The sequence below is a fragment of the Rhea americana genome, unplaced genomic scaffold (genome assembly GCF_003343005.1).
Source record: "Rhea americana isolate MKP2758 unplaced genomic scaffold, rheAme1 scaffold_218, whole genome shotgun sequence".
Lineage (NCBI taxonomy): Eukaryota > Metazoa > Chordata > Aves > Rheiformes > Rheidae > Rhea > Rhea americana.
The window spans coordinates 360,197-382,724 of record NW_028186321.1 but is presented as its reverse complement, the minus strand read 5'-3'; the positions used below and the strand labels follow the sequence as shown (position 1 = coordinate 382,724).

Here is a 22,528-nt window from a genome sequence, read left to right as displayed (position 1 = left end):
CTTTTAATTTTCTTATTTTTTTTAACTCTTTTGTCTCTTAATAGCAGGGTACTCGTATTCCTCCATTTCTTTTCTTTCATATTTCTACATTAAATGGACCAAATCAGCCAAGGCCAGGCTGTATCACAGAGCTCATTAGCTCTCCTTAAAATCTTCAGTCCTTTCCTATATCCAGTGGTGCAGTCCTGATAGACAATTTCTGGTTAACTTTGACAGGAGCACAGCAAAATACCATTTCACACCTCTCAAAAAAGACAAGCTTAGCTTTTGGTTGCCAAGCAACAATGCAGTTTTACAGCAGATCCAGCTGATGGTGTTGCTAAGCAACATTTTTCCCTTCAATTTGTGTCACTTTTAGATCATTATGTGTTTACTAATATCCATTGTAGGATTTATATTTTCTCTCACTATTACTCTTGCTATTTTCTATATTAGAATTTGTGAGAAAATTAGAGCTGAAGGACTTATAGCTCACTCATTCTTGCAGATCTCTAATGTAATCATGTAATTCTAAAATGCAGAAACTAAGAATGATTCTGCATCAAGTATATCAAGATTAGAGGATAGTGAAATTCTGAACACTCCCTCCTTCCTCACTCTTGCATATGAGAATAGCTGGTTCATAACCGTATGCTCAATGATTCAGTAGAGCTTTGCGATTTAATCTGCTTAGTACATAGCACCAATCATGTAAAAGTAAGAAGTATAAAAGCATTCTGTCTTGTTTTGGCAATATTTATACTGTGAAGTAAAATAAACCTAAACTACATTGTCCTATATAAATACCTTAGATAGCATTTATTCTCTATATAAAAAGCTAAGGTGTCTGAGTAGTGTGTGGTTAAGTATACCAAATATTGTATATACTAGTATTAAATCTGATCACTCATGATGAATTATTTGGATCATATTGGAATACCTCACTCACTAAACAGCTACATAGCTAACCTCTAAGTCTGAGCTGTGTCTTCCCCTAGTTTGAGTCTTCCAGGCCTCCTGGATTAGATCCGTTTTTGATTGAGGAAAGCCAGTCTCTGTGGCTGAGCTCGGGTTCCCTCCAGCATGAAGCATGGGTGAAAAAGCACAAGGAAATTCCAGCAAATAACAGTAAAGTAGTGCAATGCCAGTACTACTTCTCTTGCCAGTTCTATCATAAAATCAAAGAGAATAAATTAAAACATTGGAGGATGAGGAGTGCTCTCACAGTTAGTGGTTTACACAAACTGATTTGAATTCATACGGGAAGAGAGCAGAAGAGCAGCATAGATGGGAACAACTTGCAGTGAATAGGCCTTGCTTGGGATAGTTGGGCTAGTGCCTGTATCCCAATTTAGACACAAGAGTGGGTCAGAAAATTGACAAAGGCAAAGCCTGGGCTCTAGCCAAGGTCAAAAATATAATGCCAGCATTTCCTGTTGAGAGTGTTCTCGATCCGGAGATCGGAAAGTGTGGTTGCTATGTGTTAGCATGTCTGATAGCCTTCTAGGATGGCATGACTGGCTGGGGAGATGAGGGGAGAGCAGTGGACATTGTGTACCTTGACTTCAGCAAGGCTTTTGACACTGTCTCCCATAACATCCTCCTAGGCAAGGTCAGGAAGTGTGGGTTAGACGAGTGGACAGTGAGGTGGATTGAGAGCTGGCTGAAAGGCAGAGCTCAGAGGGTCGTCACCAGTGGCGTGGAGTCCAGTTGGAGGCCTGTGGCTACTGGCGTCCCCCAGGGCTCAGTGCTGGGCCCCATCCTGCTCAACTTCTTCATCAATGACCTGGATGAGGGGACAGAGTGCCTCCTCAGCAGGTTTGCTGATGATACCAAGCTGGGAGGGGTGGCTGACACACCTGAGGGCTGTGCTGCCATTCAGAGAGACCTGGACACACTGGAGAGCTGGGCAGAGAGAATCATCATGAGGTTCAACAAGGGCAAGTTCAGGGTCCTGCACCTAGGGAAAAATAACCCTAGGCACCAGTACAAGCTGGGGGCTGACCTTCTGCAGAGCAGCTCTGCAGAGAAGGACCTGGGAGTGCTGGTGGGTGACAGACTGACCATGAGCCAKCAATGTGCCCTTGTGGCCAGGAAGGCCAATGGTCTCCTGGGKTSCMTYRGRAAGACTGTTGCCAGCAGGTCCAGGCAYGTGATCCTGCCCCTCTACTCAGCCCTGGGGAGGCCTCATCTCRAGTACTTTGTCCAGTTCTGGGCTYCCCAGKMCAAGAGAGACATGGAGCTACTGGAGAGAGTCCAGCGTAGGGCTACRAAGATGSTCAGAGGGCTGGAGCACCTGCCCTATGAGGAACAGCTGYGAGAGCTGGGCCTCTTCAGCCTGGGGAAGAGAAGGCTGAGGGGGGATCTTATCAATGTGTACAAGTACCTGAAGGGAGGGTGTCAAGGGGACAGGGACAAACTGTTTTCAGTTGTCCCATGTGACGGGACAAGCGGCAATGGGCAGAAACTGAAGCACAGGAAGTTCTGCCTGAGCRTGAGGGGGAATTTCTTCCCTGTGAGAGTGACGGAGCCCTGGACCAGGYTGCCCAGAGAGGTTGTGRAGTCTCCTTCCCTGGAGATCTTCAAGGCCCGCCTGGATGCAACCCTGTCTAACCTGCTCTAGGTGACCCTGCRGAGCAGGGAGGTTGGACTAGAYGATCTCCAGAGGTCCCTTCCAACCTTACTGATTCTATGATTCTATGTCACTGCCTTCCTTTCACATTACTCATGGTTCTGGCCACAGTGATGTTGTCTGTATGGCTTTGCAGACCTTAACCAAGGTTAGCCAGACAGAGGGACTCTCCTTTGCATGTGTTTTGATAGCAAATACAAATACACAATCAGAAATCATAGTCAACTACCAAAACATTGTTTCCCCTTGAGTTTGTGTCAGACAACTGTTTTGCAAGGCAGCCTCCCCACTTTCACTTTGTGGAGTTCTCTTGCCGTAGTATTAGAAATGGAATTGCACCAAATATGAGCTCAGTTTCTGTATATGAGGAAATAATGTAGCTAGCAGAAGTGAGGATATATTAACAGTCTTGTATTTTCCTGCRCTCCCATAGGATATTTGCTTTTCCAATACATGGTGTAGGGCCCAAATACAAATATTACTTACCTTATTGTCTAAAGGCAATGGCTCTATTTTTTTTCTAAGGAAGAGCAGACTAAAATTTTGACTTGATGAACTTCAGCTTTTCCAGATCGTGAAGCAGAATAGGGAGACCAGAGAAAAGAGGATATGGCAGCCACTTTCACATCTTATTTCTAAGCTTCACMATAGACCTTTATTTTTCCAGCTGCGGCTATCTTAAACACTCTGAGAGATATAGAACAGAATTATTTGACATTTTGTATTATGCGCATGCCACCAAACCAGCTCATATGTACCATACTGTATAACCTGAAAAAGTTGGGAATACAAATGATTTACTTCCGTCCTATAGAATTCTTTCATCAGTAATAGTGAGTGAAAATGGTATAATAATGCTGAAGGCTGATATAGCTGGATCACCCACTTGATATTTATGGAAGCAGGGGCAGTCACGTAGACCATGACCTTGCAACAGTTCATTCTAGCTGTTCACATGGCAGATATTGAGTCAGATATCTTAAGTCAGATATTTGTAGATCAGGTCTTTATGYAACAGAGAATAACTGTAGGAAAGCCAAGACACAGCAAATAGGTACCGTATGAAAGTCCTGCCATTTATTCATGTTAGGTAAAAATTTGACATGCTAGAATCCGTAATGTTGCCTTATGGCTCTTCAGGATGTAGTAAATTGACCACTTACTGTTGCTTTGCCAGGAAGCAGTAAATTGACAGTTTATTGTTTGCAGGCACTATTGATGTGTACAGAAACATGTTAATTGAYTGGAGTTGCAGCTAATGAGAAATTCACTGGCGCTTGTTGTCAGCTGTCTTCCTGAGCCTTCTTTAATGGGTGCATTGCTGGAATCGACAAGGAGCATCAATAATAGCAATTAGCTCACCCATAAACCAGTACTGCTTGCAACAGTACATTTCAAAGWGTTTTTGTCATGCCTCCATCCTTCAGCATGATTAAACAGAAAATTATTTTTAACAAGTAACCTGAACATAAACATCAACATTAGTTAACAGATATTTTGGAGAGCTTTCAACAGTCGGGGGGGGGAGTGTTCTGAAAAAAACAATGTTTTTGTGAAAAATATTAGTATTTAGTTTATGAAATGCAGAGCCACAGCAGTACCTCCCAGGAAGGGTGGAGGAGGTGGCAGGTGGAAGAAGTATAACTTGTTCTCTTTTGTGCCTGGGGTGGAGGCAAGTTGGTTGTTCAGCAGGTTATGAAGGTGGGTCCCTGAAAGAAAGCTTACATTTCATGTCAGACTGAGGGAGAAACAGGAGGAAAATAAGGTGGAGACTCGTGAGGTGAAAATGGAAGGAATGGTTTGAAGACACACTCCGAAAGTGTCCGTATATCCGAAGCTTCCAGACATAACCTCAGAATGTAAGTGTAAAGTTAGATGTTCTTTCCCCCTTCTTCTTTTAGTAAACAAGTTGTTCTACTGTACACATACAAATGTCTCTATAGGCCTCGTCAGACCAATTTGGTACTAGTGAGCACTTCTGAAATAATGTAGTGCTAAAATAATTTTAATGATAACATGTACATTTTAAAAGATAGTATAAAAGATGAGATTATATGATGAATTGATTTTAGCATTTTTTAATGTTTATTTTAAATTCTATACGTGTGATAAAGTGCATGTATTTTACAACCTAAGTGTTGCTTATGCATTGAGAAAATGTTTTAGAAATAATGTATATAAAAAGCATTAAAAGAAAATTTGAATTTGAAAATTTATCTTAGTTGCTCTGCAGTGTATTTCATATATATTATTATTATTATCACTTATCTTACTGGAGAAATTACATAGAATTCATTCCCTATTTATGACATTTATCTTCATTATTGAGCAAATGATGAAGTGAGAATTGTAAAGTTTCGTATGTAACGAAAGAAAAGAGTAAGTAGATAGCCTGATGTGATATGTTAGTGGGGATTTGTGATAGCTAGCAATTTCACTCTACTTTTAAAATTTTGTACTTTAACAACTATATATTTTAATAATAAAATGTAAATAAAGTATTTTTGCTTTCAACTGACTATCACTAATCAGGCTCTTAGCAGCTGCTGTTCTTAAGAATCCATATTGCTGAGTTGGTGCAGAAGCCTTGAAAGGATATTATATACCGGAGTGAATTTAATCTAAAATAAATTGAGGAACATTATGTAATACAGTGGCTAATTTGTTGAAGAACCTAATCTCAATTTGCATTTTGTATCACTCATATACAGGGGCTCACCCTGATTAACTAAATGGCTCCATAGGGACTTTGAGAGTTTCATTCATTCTCTAGCAGATGTTATTACTGCACATGCTCATGAAAGGACTGATTTGGGAGCTTTGAATTTCCTGGTGTTTTCACATCATGTCTGTGAGAACAGAAGTGCTTGGAAAAGAAAAGCTTGTTAGRTCAGTGGGATGGAAATGCCAATATATTCTCCTGCAGGGAAATCTGTGGCCATTGGGGAAGTATATTGTTATAGAGAAGTTATTTCTCTCCTAGGCATTGTATCCTTAGCTAGCTGCTCAAACAGTGTGAGAATATTTTGTTATATCAGTGCATATTTAAAATACTATAATCTTAACGTGTTGTCTTGAAATGTTTCACTGAGCTGGGTCTGAAATGATTTGTGTGTGCACAATACTCTGTGATGGAGCACTTCATACTTGAGAAATAATGATTTWGAAAATATCACAGACAGTTTTTAACTAAGTTACAGGACTCTTTTAAAATGATAGATGATTTGGTAGTAATCTCTGCAGATAAAAGCTAGTGCTGCTAATTAATCACTAAGGGTACAATCCTGGTCGCAGCAATTTCAACAAMAGCAAGTTCAAGCACCAGTATATTCCCTGAAGACACTCAAGTCTAAACAGAGCACARTTTATAAGCACAACAATTTCTCTCTCTCTCTCCAAGCCTGCTGTGAAGAAAAATAATCTTTCAAATTTAAAAAAGTGTGTTGTTGTAATAATTAATAACACTCCTAAAGCTCATGTGGTTTTCTTGGCTAACAAAGTTTAATTTTTCTTTTAAAGTCACAAAACAACATTGACTTTAATGGAGTTTTTCTTCACATATGCCACAGACCAATCTCACATTCTTTGGAGAAAAAAAAGTTCAAGACAGAGTATAATTTTGGCTATCTCATAATTCAATAAATATTATATGTGAATATTGCTGTCTGAGCTCCAAAATAAAATGTCTGGAGCAAGAAGTAAATATCTACAACAGGACTTATATTGCAAACAGGCTATGCAAGAGCGAATGTAAAAAAAAACAAAAAACAAAAATCAGCAATGTCGGGGAGATAATAATTCCACAGCTGCTGGTCACAGTGCTAATGCTGTGAGGATTTTTTGAAATTAAATAATTTGAATTGAATTAGTGTAAAACCAATAGCAATTAAGGCGGGCAGATGCTGTTAAGTGTAAAGAAAATGTGGTTTAAATCGTAGAAGTGTAACTGACCTACTTAAGAACAGCACGAGTGCAATGATAAGGATAAAGAATGCATTTACTTTTCCTTAAAGCTGAATACATACATGGAAAGAGTTTTTTGTTTTAGTAAGCRTTCAAGTTTAACTTTGCTGTTTCGAATAATGTAAGAACGCAACTCAATCCAGGAACTCCAAGAAGTAAAAGAAGTTTATATACAGTTAAAAAGGGTTTCCTSTTGGCTGTCCATTCAAAGTAACTTTGGCAAGGAAAATCACTTTCATTTCAAATGATACATGCAGTACACCAGGCTCATGAGCAACCAGAAATAGTTTAACAAAACTGAGTTCAGAGGAGTGTCTGTCAGCATAAGCAGAACCAGTGTAGTGGAGGCAGCAGGGAGACATTACAAATTAAAACCATTAGGAGCTATTTTTTCCCTAGTTTTATGACTTAAAACCATTATAAGACTACATATCAGGAGGGGCAGTTGATCGAGGGACCGAGATGATATTCCTCCCAAATATTCAGCTGTTTCTTTCCTTTTTTTTTTTTATGTAGAAGACTCACCGGTTTCTTATTTCTTCCAGTGCTGTTTCTTTAGTGCTATATAATACTGGACTTCAGCAACAAAATGGGCAATGAGAACAGTAGTGCAGAAAACCAGGTGAGTGTGTATATTTCCTCTCCCTGCTACCCTGCATCAAAGCTCACAGAAATTAATTTCATTGGCCTCTTACCTCACATTTATGTTCTGCTCTCAGTTACACTCCTGATATCTAAGTATTACTGAAAGTAATTGAGGGAGGGCAGCATTTGGTTTGTTTGTTTTTTCTTCAGCAGTGACACTACTATGTGTCCTGGGGGTATACTTTGAATTTCAAAAAGTTAGCATCAGGCTTGGCTGTACTTTTTGTTGTGCATCTGCTTTGGGCTTTTTTTGTTTTTGTTTTGGGTTTGGGGGTTTTTTTTGTTTGTTTTTTGTTTTTTGTTTTTTGTTTTTTTTTTGACACTGCAAATTTGCAAGCAGCTACATTTATGTTTTCAGCAAGTCGTAAAAAAAAAAAAAATGTTTTTTCCTTTGGTAGCAATCTCTCTTTAGAAAAAATGGCCTGTATTCAACCTTCTTTGCATGCTAGCTTTCCTTCCCAATGTATCACAATTAAGATAGAACAGTGGGTTTTGTTGTTATAGTCAGTACCAATTGACATGAGTTGTTTTTGTTTATATATTTATCAGGCAACAACATTCCCTAGTTCTAGCTCTCAGCTGAGTCATACAGAACCTGTACATATGGTTTACATCAAAGAGGGGAGACTGTGCTAAGTTTAGAACTTAATAAAAGAGAGGATCTATGGAGTAAATGTTCTGCTATGAAGAATATAGTAGGCAGTTACAGAAAAAGTAAAGATACAAACTGCTCTGAGGAGAGTAGAAACTGAATTTAGTAATAATAAGCAAAGGTAATAAATAGATAAAATAAGGCTGGAGCCAGCAGTATATTTAACAAAGTTAATTTACATTGAGACTAACTATGTTCTGCTTTGCTTTGGTGGTACATGAAGCCTGAGTTGCTGAGAGATTTTAGGTTTGTGCCCTGTCCTATTAGGATGGCAAAGTTTATTCCAAACAAGGATCTCTGTCAGTGGCTCAGCATGCTGGGCTTATGCTGAATTAAATATAAACTACTGTTAAGATGCATTTTCCTTGAAAAGCAAAACTCCATATAAATTGAAATGTATTTAAACTGAAAGAAACAAATCTAAAACAGCATTTTAACCCAAATTGACCCTAAATATCCAGCCTTTATTAGGGGAAATACAGATCTACCTCCTTTTAGTGGAGAAACTCTGAAAAGTATTTCTGGAACTCCAGAAGATCTCAGCTGTTGCACTGCCCATTAGACACATCATCATCCATCCAAATGCACTGCCTAGAACAGGTTGCCCAGAGAGGTTGTGGAGTCTCCTTCTCTGGAGATACTCAAAAGCTTCCTGGACACGATCCTGTGCATGTGCTCTAGGTARCCCTGCTTGAGCAGGGAGGTTGGACTAGATGAGGTGCCTTCCAACCTCAACCATTCTGTGATTATGTAATCTCCAATCTTTCTTGTTTGTTTTTTTACCTTGAAATACGTAAGATAGGCAACAGCTGCACACTTGCTTGAGAGGCCATAACTTCTGAAGAGTTTGTTTGTCTGAAATGTCATGCTGTGTTCTTGCTAGGGCTTCTCCATTTAATTGTTCTAAACAAATCTGACTGCTGCACATTCTGCATTATTACTTCTTCATGTGTTTCAGCTTCCTCATGCTTATACAGAAATGATGGATCTAGTTAATTGGCATGGTTCTTCTTTCACATTCCAGTGTTATGAGGATCAACAGATAATACATCAGGCACATTAGCAGGCAGTTTTCCAGCCTTCAGTTTCTGTGGGTGATAACTGGGCATATTCCTGTGAGCGCTAGTGCTTGTACTGTATGTTGGCTCACCTTTTAAATAATGCAAAAGCATTACATTGTTAATATTCAATTGTGAACAAAAATACATTGCCAATTTTCTACATAATAATTTTGCCAGTAGGGTTTTAATTAGATAAACTGTTATCCTGCCTGGTCTTTTCTTTTAGCATATTGTGTTGACAGTATTCACCTCTTTTACACTCTAAATTCTTATTTTATTTCATTTCTTTTCCCATGTAATCCATTGCACATTGTGAGTACACGGGACAGTAGAATTGTTCCACATCATTTTAATCAACATTTCCATAGAAGAGGGTGGCAATAAGCTATAGGCCAATGTGCCCATTAGTGACACTTACACAAATCCAGCATACATCCTGGCACCATATTCATTAATGCTTACTTTCAAAGAAAAATAGTACAGGTCCCATATTAAATTTCTGTGGTGAGTAATGCCAAGTATTTGTTTGAATTTAAACAAAAAGAACACTGCCTGTTTTCAGAGTATTATACATCCATCCATGCATGTAAGTTCTGGGACCCTTCTCACCACACTGCTTAATTATTATACTTATTGTCATCTTGCCTTTAGAATGAAAATGGTGGGGATGAAAGAAGAAGCAAAGTTATTTTGGGGTATTAACTTGAAAGCATAGTAATAAGGAAGTTGGAAGACCATTCCTTCCCTTCCCTTGAATTAATGGTTAAAGCTTTCTTTGCGTTTGTAAAGCCACCACCTTTTCTAACACCTGTATGAGTACAGGTGAAAAGGAAAAATATTCTCCATTTATGAAAAAGCTCTCTATATATTAATTACAGTTCTCTATTTAGAAATGATGTGAAAATGTTGGATCTTTTCCAACATTTTCCACAGCTAAGGGTAGTTAGTAATTGCTAGACAAGCAAACACTATCAGCTGATGAGCACAGCAGATTCTAGATCTCAATTTAGAGAGAATTTTCCTAATAGGAATTGATATAAATCTAGCAGCATCCTCTCAAATTTTTTTATTGTTAGGCTACTAAGAAACATTTATCAGAATTTTGTTTTAGCTAAAATGATATTGAAATTGAAAATTATGTGATGCAGGTTTTCTCCCCAAGATTATCGCCTCTATCCTACGCTCCATCTCATACACTTACTACCTTTAAGAAAGTGTTTTAGGTACTCCTCAGGCCTTCATCCAACTGTCAGCAAGGGGATGAAAGAAGATAAAAAGCTGTGGTAAGACTTCTGGAGTTACTAGGATAACTGGGAATTTTCCTCTTCCTACTGAGCACAAACAGAAGAAAGACTGAAGGTGAGGAAGGAGTAGTTCTTGACAAGAACCATGAAGCCAGCTGTATAGCTGTCTTTCATTTAGCCTGGCGCAGACTCATTCATCTGCTATATGTGTTCTCACAGAATGAACAGCAAGAAGCTGAAACATAGCAAGTTGTTGAGAAGACACTTATGTTGATGTTATGAGRATCTGAAGATAAACATTTCAATGCTCTTAGTAGGCTGGAAGGATCCTAAACATGAACAATGAAGCCTGAAGGTCTGAGCTACTCTTGCCTTAGCTGAGAGGAAATTGTGTATTCTGTTAAGAATGCTAAACCAAGGGAAAGATTGTGACTAAATATATATATGAAACAATGTTGATGTTTACATTTGCAGCCAGAGCCATTTCTGTAGGTTTGGATTTATTTTGCTGGAGGAAAAGCAACTTATTTTCCATTAAGAAAAGATGATAAGTACTTACAATAAAGAGTTATAACYAGAATATTCAAATACTCATTACTCTACTGCAGTTGCCATTCTCTGTTTCATTAGTAGGAAGCAGCAGCTTATATGAGAACTCTACTAAATGACATTTTTTGCATTCCTGGCTCTTCTAGTTTTTTAATTAGAAATGGCATGAACCTAAAATTTTTTCCTGTGGGAGACAATAAACYAAGCTAAAAGCAAGAGCCGATTACTGTTTAAAAAAAGACTGACACTGTAAAATTCTCTGTGGAATCTCCCATAAGGACAAAGACTTTTTGCTTTTCTCATATGATCATTTTGTAGATATGTTCATGTAATTAATAAGTCATGATGTTTGGTCTTTCATCAGCTTTAAGGGCAAAAATCTCAGAAGTATTCATGGTCATAACACTCTCTAAACTGCTTTACCTGAACTGTTATCAGCAATGGGCGGGTGCTAAATAACGCAGACTGCTGTAACAATTTATTAAAAGCAGAGTTTGGCTCTCTTGTGATGTGACAAAACCAAATCTCATGTGTAGTTCTTCAGGTCTTGACCATCATMTGATGGTCAAGCCTGGCCTAATTGTCAGTAACCAGTTACTTAAACATCTTGCAACCAGTAATTTTGTTGACCAGTGTTTATTGATTTGATTGATAAGGTCTGGTTGTTACAGCAATATCCACTGGTTATCTAAATACTATTTTCTCAACTGTTAAAGATACAAACAGTGAAAAATCTAGCTTACTAACCAATTACAGTGCCTGTAAAAAGGCAGGAAAAGCTACAAAAAAAAAAAAAAAAAACTCCTTAAAACTGCTCTATCCTAAAAAATTACAAGAGCTATTTTACAGGTATGATTTCCCAACTGTGACCTGTACAATTTTACAAAAGAATTACAGTATTTAACCTTGAAAATTTTTCTTCTATCCACTTTGCTAGAACAGACTGGSATTCTTATGTTTCATTGGTAGTGATTTCTAGTAGGTGTCAGGGCATTAGGTGGAGGTTTCAGAAACTGTTTTGTTAACTTGGGTGTGTTAGGAACCACTGCAAGCTATTCTGTGATGTCTCAGTTTCAATTTTAAGGGAATTTAATACTGAAGTGTAGTAAAAAGAATGAGGAACAGCCTACAGATTAAGGCTTTGAATGAATAACTTCCACTGCCTTCTCTACAGTCAGTCCTGCAGTGAAAAGAGCAACAGATTAGATGCAAAATATTGCAGTGGAGCCTTCTCGATGAGTGCACGTGGGTACACTTTTTTTGCCTGGTAATAGCCTGCTAAGTCACGCTCGTGCGAGGCGTTTGGCTGGGGAGGTGTGTGGCTGCTGTCCTTACYGGGGACCATATGTTCGTCCTCCTGGTTCGGTCAGCTTGGCAGTCGTTCCTGAAATCCGAGCCTGGGCGCCATGGGCTGACCTTCGCACYGCTTCCCGGCGTCCACCTGCACTCGCGTTGCTGCCTCCACTGCCCGCGTGGAGGAGGTGGGTGGCTTGGAGTGAACGCGCTGAGGCTTGCAACAGGCAAGCTTTAAACCCCCTCCCCCCCCCCCCTAAAAAATAATTTGTAGTGGAAGATGTGGAGAAAAAATAAAGGTAAGTTCTGGTTTATTGATAGAGACTTTCAGAGGTTTGTTCCAGTCCCCCCCACCCTCCAGTGAGCACAGGGAGTTAGGGAGCATGGAAACTTAATGTAACTCTCCAAAGATTACTTTCAGCTACAGTCAGAGTTATGGCATGTTCCAGCAACTGCTATAAAAGGATGTGTTTAATGGATGAACGCTGCAGAGCGGAAATGTAAAAGCACACAGCCTTGAGAGAAAGTAGAAAGGGAGATTAAGGGAATTCACTTTTTTGGGTGTGTGTGTGTGTTGGGGGGGGGCGGTGGTTGGATGTGAATACTAGGTTCTAAAAGCAGATCTGTTTTGTACTGWATGATCAGGAGCCTGGTGGCTTGTTGGGAAACACAGTGCTGTAGCAGCGCGTAACGCTGTTGCTATGGCTTTGAATCAGGAGCAGAGTCTGGGTTTTGGGAGCTGTGCTGTGAACAGGCTCCCATGTAGCATTAAAGGAATTTCTTTCTGGTATGATAACTCTAGCCAGGGTATGGCAGCTCAGCTAATCCTTTTGGCTACAGAGTTAATAGAGTTTTCTTTTTAAACTTCTAAGCTCCTGTTCAAAGACATCAGAAAAGTAAAATGATCCTGTAGATTTATTTTGTGTTCTTTCAGAGAGTCTAATGTTTGTGGAAAGGTTTAGTGCAAAGTACATTGTGTATTTCAGGAGAAATAGATTTATTCATTTAAATATGGTTCAGACACAAAGGAAAAAAATATAGGTTTTATGTTCCTCTGTTGTTTGTATAGTCTCTGTGAAAAACTTTTTTCATTATCCTAGACTTARATAATTATATTCTGATTTTTAATAGATTCTCAACAGTTTTTGTTTAAATCTTTTAACTAATACAGTTTAAGACTTTGAGATTATAAAAAGTTATGCCACATATGAACTGAATATAAARTGAAATTAGTTGCAAGCTTCTTATAGTAAATTCACTTCAGAGTTTGTATGTATTGAAACCTCAGTGGTAATTTCTCTAATAACAGCTTTCTGATGATACTTTTGTAGTCTTTATAATTGTTTTCACAGATGTTCATTAAAAATAGTTCTGCAAAGCTAAGTCAGCTACTGATTTGAATAACCTTGTATGTTAAATTTGAAGAACTTGAGAGAAATTAAATTTGGGGTTTTTTTTGATGGCTGGAATAGTCATCACAAAGGAACATGGCCTGTGAATCTAAACTAGTACCTTGARTGTAAATAACCATATTTAAAGCTTTTCTATCTCTTAGAAAGTTAATAGTCTCTCCTTCATTTAAACATCTACACTAAGATTTATTTTTATATTATTATTAAAATCCTCCTTTAACCTTCTCTTGAAAATATTTCCTGGCCCTATGTGCTCTTGCCAGGCTAGGTGAAAGGATAACTTTATTTTTTGATCATTCAAACACCTAACAGCCTGGGAAGAAAGGAACAGGTGTGTCAATAATTCAAACTCCTCCCTGCTCCTGCAGGAGTTATGTTATATAGACAGGTTTTTTTTAATATATGTTAAATTTGGTCATGTTTGTCAGAACAAGAATTAGATTTTTCTCTAGCCAATTACAGTTGCTCAGGGATAGCTGTGAGTTGGACTGTGTCCCTTTAAACAGGAGATCACTAAAAGCAAAAAGCAATTAAAAGGAGAAAAAAACTTCACACCAATTTATGGAAAATGTTCGGTGTGATCTTCACGTTGTGCATCTAGCTAAATTTGAGACATATATTGCTGCTATCATTCTCCTTGTCTACTTGCCCCATTCACTGTGTTTTTCTTTTAAGCCTTGATGTAACAGATGGTAAAGGATCAGGTGTAGAGTTTATTTAAAATGTATATGCTGAGTAGCCTGCTTGTGTATTATGGAGTTACACAGTGAAAATATAGTCAAGCAAATTTCTACCAAAAGATTCTGACCCCATGTTGTAAAGTGTCAGACCCAGGAAATAGAAGGTAAAATAGCCTGACTCTGTTAAAATTTCAAACTCTCCTGCAAGAATTGTACTGCTTGTAAGTACCAGGTATAACCACTGTTATGTTTCATCATATTTGTTACTGTTGTTTGAGTTTTGATGGCAATACACCGTTAGGTTTATTATCTGACAAGCTGCTGAGTGGTGTTTCTTCTAATACCATAAATTAGTCTGTCTTGCTGACTAAATTCAGGTTATTGTGTGACTCTTGGGATTCCTGTCTTTGGATGGAGATCTACAGAAAGGAGCTTTATTTTAAAGATTTGTGTGCAGGAGGCATCCACATGATGCTGTGGCTCTGAAAGTGGGATGACTTTGGGCCAGTAAAACAGAGAGGATGGTAGCATAGCCTAAAGGGAGCCCTTTGTGCGAAATGGCTGATTTTGTGAGAGGGATCAATTAGAAGGAATGTGAGGGTACAAAGAGTGCAGTAGGTTAACGAGTTAATTCTTTGCTGTGTTCCTTTGTGCCTTGGAAGATGACAGAGGCTTTAGAAGTAGCAGACAAAACATGCAGCTTTTCATCTTCTGAAGAGAGCTGTGAGCTGTTCTTCCTGCCTGCACCAGAATCAGCTGAAGCAAAATTGAGATGGCAATAGTGGTAGAAAGGAGGAAAGATAATTAGTTCTCACTGCTCTCACCAACTGCTGAAGGCATATGGACAAATTTGTAAACTGGCCCAATTTCTTGGGGTTCTTTGTTGTTCTCCTCACCCTGTCTATCCTGTTCTCCCCCCGCCCYGGGACAGGAAAAGATGTCATTTTTGTCTACAGTGGCCTGAAGATTATAATTCATCTAGTTGCTACTGTGAAGCGTTCTCTTGTGACCCACCACCCAGGCTGATCCAAATGTAGCTCTCACAGGAAGGCACACTACATTGACTAAACTAGAGCATGGCACCTTGGCTGCCTCACATGGCTTGCTGTGAATTGACCAGCCCGCTGCCCTGTCCTTGCCCTGCTCTCTGGTGAATCAAGTCCAGTTCATGCTCTGAATACTGACCCAAAGGTTTCCATGGAGTTAGGCCCATCTAGTTGAGAGTTCCTCAGCCATCAGGATGGAAATACCCTTCCACCCCGACCTGCTGCATTCTCTGGAACAATGATAAGGTTAACAGGCAAGAGGGGAAGGCTCTGCTCTGGGGCGTGGGGATAGTGTTGTCACGTGGGCCACAGACATGTTCCAGCAGGGTTATRTGTTGTCGCAGAAGTCATTGTTTTGTTCAGTACTTAATTTAATAACATGTTTTCATAGTTCTTTCTGTATGTACAGAGCAATGCTCGCTGAAGTGAGCGTAAAAACTCATGAGAACAAAACTAACGTTTCCCAAAACAAAGCACCAAAACAAAACCCCCAAACCTAAGCAAGCTCTATTGTCTTCTGGCTGGAAAAAACAAACTTCCTTGTTTAAATCTGGAAATGTTCTAGTAGGCTTTTGCTGTATGTTGTGCTTCTGGGGCCAACATATATACTTAGATAAATATTTCAAATGTCAGATGTCAGCACATGCTGGGTAAGTGCTTAATAATCATGAAACCAAGGGCCTTTGGTCTATCCCAGCGGAAAGTGATGTGATAAAAGAGATTTTTCAAACAAAGCTCTACTGAAGGGGATCCTCTGGGGAAAGGCAGAGGATATGAGAGTTAATCAAATTTGCCTTAAGCCTAAAGGAAGTCTTTTTATATTTTCAGTTTGTCCTGACCTTTTCAATTGCTTGTTACACGGACTTTTCTTGTCCACTGGGTATCTCTCACTCCTGGCTCTGATAAAGAGAAGTCTTTATTTGTGTGACAGCACACCATGTTCACACAGAGAAATGCAGTTTTATAAATAATAGCTTTCTGCAGTCAAAAATTTACTGACTCCTAGAACAAAGTATAAATTTAAAATTGAGAATAAAATTAGGGGAACGAGAGATTAGTCGGAATTGTGTCCTGTGCTTTTCATCTATGACATTTTTCTAAGATAGATCTGTTGTGGTCAGTGTGTCCTTATATCTCTTTACCCATAAGAATGCCTTAGGCTTTTACAATTACAACTAAGAATGCTTGAAATGATGGTGTTACTGTGTTGAAGATCTGATTAATCAGTTTTGCTTCCTTTCACTATTGCTTGATATGCAAGAGGATTTGAAAAGGTAGCTTCCTTCTTCAGACTTTATTTTGCTTGATGTTTCTTTCCCTCCAGTTTTCTTATTATAATTGAAGAATTTGCTCAGATACTGTTCAAAGCAGCTGTTATCATCACTTCTTTGCCTTCTAAAGATACTCTTGCCAAATAAATTCATCAGGAATTTGCCCCTACCTGTTGTAAGCAACTGATAGAACCCCAAGGGTTTACACGTACACCACAGTAACAGCTTGCCCAAGACTCTGCTACCTTCTAGCTCTCTAAAGCAAAACCAAGTTTGCAATACTAAAACATAGCAATGCTAAGGTAAAGGCATGTCTCCAGCTACTGGTGAAAATCCTGGGTAAGCATTTACCTTTGAGAAGAGATGATACAGCATTACCAAATTAGCATAATAGCATTTCTGTAGCTGTTACTACAGAAATGCAACATAATAGAGAATCAAGTATTTCATTTCAGAGGAGTTCTGAGCATTGTTGAATTGGGAGGGAAATAACTTAAGAGCTGGATTCAAGTGTGGGGCCTTGATTGAATTTGGCTTTATTTGTTTGTAACTTGACTCCAAAGATGCTGCTAATGTTACAAGTGTTAAAGTTTATAGCTTGTTTCTATCCTTTCTCCTTTTTAAACTTGCTTAGCAAGGAAGCATTTGCTAGGCTTGGAAAAAAAGAGAAACTGATACCCTCCTTGGGTCAGTAAAAGCCCTGAGCAGCTTTAGAGCAATTGTTGCATTCTTCTCTCTGTTCTTTCTCATATTTATTTTTTGGCTCAACCACTTCCTTCTGTTTTTCTGTAACTAGAAAAAAAATGGCTTGGCTTTGGAACCTGCAAATTCCATGAAAGTAGTGAAGTCTACTGAAGTTGTCTGTCAGTAGGCAGAACAAAACCCTTTAAGCTACCTACTCTCTAAAATTTCCTGTTCTGCAAAACAGCAGTAGCTGTTCAAATTGTTCTTTTTCATTCCAGAGCAGTCCACAAGATTCAGAATCAGGCCAACTTCCTGGTAATGGGCAGGATATAAAAAGGAACACTCAGGAAAAGAGTGTAGAAAGATCTGGAGGTCAAAACATCTCAGATCATCTTCCTACAGTTGTGCCACTGGCTGAGAGTATCTCCCCATTAAATCCAGGACCCACAAGGTAAGAAATTAACTTCCTTCCTGTGATAGGAATATAATTTAAGMCCTGCTGTTGTTGATAGTTGGGGATGTTCGCTAAGTTTCTGTTACTGTGTAACTGATTTTCAAAATCTGTGCTCTTGATGAGTGATGATGCAGTCTTCAAAATAACCTGACAGAAACAAGGCTACTTACTGTTTACTAAACTGACTTTCTCTCTTCACTACGTAGCTATAAACAAAGCTCTAACTGCTGTAGTAACCCTTGACCTAAACTTCCTTTGCTGTTTGCTCGTACTAATAAACTTTTATCTGAGGCAGAGAAACATGAGATATCTCTTGTATAGTCGTATATGATTGTGTGGTAAGATGTAATTGTAAACAGAACTGAAATATACCATGGCCAGCTTTTTACAGCAAACCTACAGTACTAGAAACTACCAGTCTAGCTAATGCTTATTAGTATCTTCTGAACTTCTTAAAATTAATCACGTGAAATAAACAGGACTACTTTCAGAGTTAAGGTATTCTTTRGTGCAATTAAGGGTGGTGGAAAGTAACATAATCTGGATTTTATTAAACAGTCCAGAGGGAACATTTCCTTTGAAGCACTGATACTTTTTAAAATGTTTAGTCTTGCATTTTCTCATGTTACCAAGGCTTTCAGCTGCTACAATGGAGAAATTGTCTAATACCAGCATGATTTTAATACAGGGCTGCATGCTTTCCAGTTCATTGGTGTGACCCAGGATACAATGATAAATATAACTTATAAGGCATAGCAGTGACTTGTATACATGTAGGATTTTTAGGCTATGGGTATCTTTTAAAGTGTTAATACAAGCTTTCATTAAGATTGGCTAGTTTACAACAGACTGACTGCATCTTTTTCAAGTGGAGTATGTGTGACATGGGCCTTCCTCTGTTCCAGCCAGCCATTTTCCTGGCTTTTTTTTTTTTTTTTTTTTTTTTTTTTTTTTTTTGATTGCCATAGTCTTTAAAAGGTGTAATCTTGAGAAACAAAAAACAGGAAGACAAGTAAAATAATGCTATTCCAGGCAGGGTGGTGAGTGTTTGTATGTGTTTTAAGATATGTTGAAAATTGAGCATAAAATTACTGATGTCACGCAACATTTTGTGGAAGTTTAAATTAAAATGCAGGTAATAAGATCATAACTGACAACTTCAGGGGAAACTTGTGCAGAGAAATGGCGTGATGTTAAAAGACTTACCAATAGAAAGCAGTATACAGTCTGTTTGTCCCTGCTTAAGAGCTTTTTACATTGTAATCAAGTGTCTCACTTCAGTACACACTGAATAAGGTATTTAGTTTTAATTATGTTTCTTTGAGAGTGTCTCTCCATTTTGATCTCAAATGGGGGAAGCCCCAGATGTCATTCACATGAGTTATAAAAATTTGAATTTGGAGTCATGTAAAGTTGAGCAGGAAGAGATTTTTAAATGCATTTGTTTTCATTGTTTATTATGGCTAACAGATATCACATGCATCCTCTAGCTTCTAGTTTCTTTAGACAGTATCTTGTAAAATCAGTATACTGTGCATGTGCCTAATGATAAGCAACCATGCTGTCCTAGATGATAAATATAGATTTATTGTAAGCTACTGAAAATGTGATGCATTGTGATTTGTGACAGCAACACAGTCATCTCCTGCTATTCTTATCAATACACATTATCTTAGGGAAAAAGGCAAAAGATAGATGGGGTTAAAAGTGATGAATACTAGTAACTGTTGAATGTTGTATGTAGGCCTAGCATGAGTAACATTCTTGCAAACTTAAGTTCTTTGTAAAATGGCAATGTGATGGATATTGTGTACTTAGAACTGCTCCTCCGCCATGCCCATGCACCCTCTGATATATCAGACAGCATTTGTGCCAGCATCCACTTAGTAGATTTTGTGCCAGCTTAAATGGCACAGTCTTGCCTTAAATATTGCTTCCTTGGTAGGAATGAAGCAGCAGCAGAACTCCTCTCAGATTTGAATTATGTATTCTTTTTCTACTCAGAAAGAATCTCTATGTAATCACTTTCTTTTCTGCATTTTAAGACAAATACACAGATTCCTTCAATGTCTGCCTTTAAAGACTTTTTTCTATCTAGTTTACCAGGAAACTGGAAAAGACAGTACCAATGTTAAGTGGTCAAAGTGGAACACATGCTTTTTTAACTCCCTGACTTAGCCAGCCTAGTAAAGAGGGTTTTAATCTAGATGGGGGGGAGGGGGAGGAAGTGTCATACAGACAGGGTAGATAACAAACACAAGTTGGGTTGGGAGGCCTCCAACRGGTGCATGCAGCTGGGGAAGTGCATTTGGGACATGGCTATGGGGGACCCCTGTACACCCTTCCTGGGAAACCTGTAGGCCTGACCACCTTTTGAAATGCCTGTACACCAACGCACACAGCATGGGGAAGAAACAGGAGGAGCTGGAGATGTGTGTGCGGTTGCAGGGCCATGATCTCACTGCAATCACAGAGACATGGTGGGATAGCTCACGTGACTGCAACGCTGCCATGGATGGCTATGTGCTTTTTAGGAGAGACATGCCAGGAAGGCAAGGTRGTGGAGTTGCTCTTTATGTGAGAGAGCAACTGGAATGCATCGAGCTCTGCCTAGGGGTGGAGGAGGAGGAGGCAGTTGAGAGCTTATGGGTAAAGATCAAAGGGCAGGCTAGCATGGGGGATACTGTTGTGGGTGTCTACTACAGGCCACCTGACCAGGAAGAGAAAGTTGATGAGGCCTTCTATAGACAGCTGGAGGTAGCCTCAAGATCACAGGCTCTGGTTCTCATGGGGGATTTCAACCACCATCTGCTGGAGGGACTACACAGCAAGGCACAAGCAGTCCAGGAGGCTCCTGCARTGCGCTGATGGTAACTTCTTGTCACAAATGGTGGAGGAGTCTACAAGGAAGGGTGTCCTGCTGRACCTTGTCCTTACCAACACAGAGGGACTGGTTAGASATGTGAAGGTTGGGGGCAGCCTTGGCTGCAGTGACCACGAGATGGTGGAGTTCAGGATCCGGCAGGAAACAAGTAAGGCAACAAGCAGGACTGCAACCCTGGACTTCAGGAGAGCAGACTTTGGGCACTTCAGAGACCTAATTGGTGGAGTCTCATGGGTTAAGGCCCTAGAGGGAAGGGGGGGTCCAGGAGAGCTGGCTAGTATTCAAACATCACTTCCTCCAAGCTCAAGAGCGGTGCATCCCTCTGAGTGAGAAGTGCAGCAAAAGGGGCAGGAGACCTGCATGGGTGAGCAAGGAGCTCTTGGCCAAATTCAGAGAGAAGAAGAAACTACACAGACTGTGGAAGAGGGGACAGGCTGCTTGGGAGAATTATAGGAATGCAGTCAGAGTATGTAGAGATGCGGCGAGGAAGGCTAAGGCCCAGCTGGAATTGAGTCTGGCAAGGGATGCCAAGGACTACAGGAAGGGCTTCTTCAAATACATCAGCAACAAGAGGAGGACTGGGGAAAATGTGGGCCCACTACTTAATGGGGCGGGGACCCTGGTGACAAGGGATACGAAGAAGGCAGAATTACTGAGTGCCTTCTTTGCTTCAGTCTTCACTGCTAAGGGCAGCCCTCGTGAATCCTGCAGCCTGGATGTGAGGGAGAAAGTCTGGCGAAGGGAAGACTTTCCTTTGGTTGAGGAGGATAGGATTAGAGACCTTCCGGGCAGGCTAGACGTCCACTAATCCATGGGCCCGGATGGGATGCACCCACAGGTACTGAGGGAGCTGGCGGATGTTTTGCCAGGCCACTCTCCATCATCTTTGAAAGGTCTTGGAGAACTGGAGAGGTGCCTGAGGACTGGAAGAAAGCCAGTGTCACTCCAGTCTTCAGAAAGGGCAGGAAGGAGGACCCAGGCCACTATAGGCTGGTCAGCCTCACCTCCATCCCTGGAAAGGGGATGGAACAGCTAATCCTGGATGTCATCTCCAGGCATATGGAGGAAAAGAGGGTGATCAGGAGCAGTCAGCATGAATTCACCAAGGGGAAATCCTGCTTAACCAATCTAATAGCCGTCTAGGATGGAATGACTGGCTGGGGAGATGAGGGCAGGGCAGTGGATGTTGTGTACCTTGACTTCAGCAAGGCTTTTGACGGTGTCTCCCATAACGTCCTCCTAGGCAAGCTCAGGAAGTGTGGGTTAGACGAGTGGACAGTGAGGTGGATTGAGAACTAGCTGGAAGTCAGAGCTCAGAGGGTCATCATCAGTGGCGTGGAGTCCAGCTGGAGGCCTGTGGCTAGTGGMGWCCYCCAGGGCTCAGTRCTGGGCCCCATCCTGTTCAACTTCTTCATCAATGACCTGGATGAGGGGACACAGTGCCTCCTCAGCAAGTTTGCTGATGATACCAAGCTGGGAGGAGTGGCTGACACACCTGAGGGCTGTGCTGCCATTCAGAGACACCTGGACACACTGGAGAGCTGGGCAGAGAGGAACCTCCTGAGGTTCAACAAGGGCAAGTGCAGGGTCCTGCACCTAGGGAAAAATAACCCTAGGCACCAGTACAAGCTGGGGGCTGACCTTCTGCAGAGCAGCTCTGCAGAGAAGGACCTGGGAGTGCTGGTGGATGGCAGGTTGACCATGAGCCAGCAATGTGCCCTTGTGGCCAGGAAGGCCAATGGTCTCCTGGGGTGCATCAGAAAGACTGTTGCCAGCAGGTCCGGGCATGTGATCCTGCCCCTCTACTCAGCCCTGGKGAGGCCTCATCTCSAGTACTGTGTCCAGTTCTGGGCTTCCCAGTCCAAGAGAGACATGGAGCTACTGGAGAGAGTCCAGCGTAGGCCTACAAAGATGATCAGAGGGCTGGAGCATCTGCCCTATGAGGAACAGCTGTGAGAGCTGGGCCTCTTCAGCCTGGGGAAGAGAAGACTGAGGGGGGATCTGATCAATGTGTACAAGTACCTGAAGGGAGGGTGTCAAGGGGACGGGGACAAACTGTTTTCAGTTGTCCCATGTGAC

General features: G+C 40.4%; 1 protein-coding gene across 8 annotated transcripts in view; it reads left to right on the top strand.

Moving 5' to 3' along the window:
* The window catches only part of TACC2 (transforming acidic coiled-coil containing protein 2), a 151,713-nt gene that overhangs the window by 9,985 nt on the left and 119,200 nt on the right, over positions 1-22,528 (top strand). For all 8 annotated transcript variants that reach the window (XR_014895874.1, XM_085305253.1, XM_085305251.1 and 5 more), the window contains 2 exons: positions 7,120-7,196; positions 17,390-17,562. Coding sequence is in view for 7 of the 8 variants with exons in the window: in XM_085305253.1 (XP_085161379.1) it covers positions 7,164-7,196; positions 17,390-17,562 (206 nt within the window). In the remaining variant the exon portion in view is untranslated. Of the gene's footprint in view, positions 1-7,119; positions 7,197-17,389; positions 17,563-22,528 lie in introns of those variants that run through there.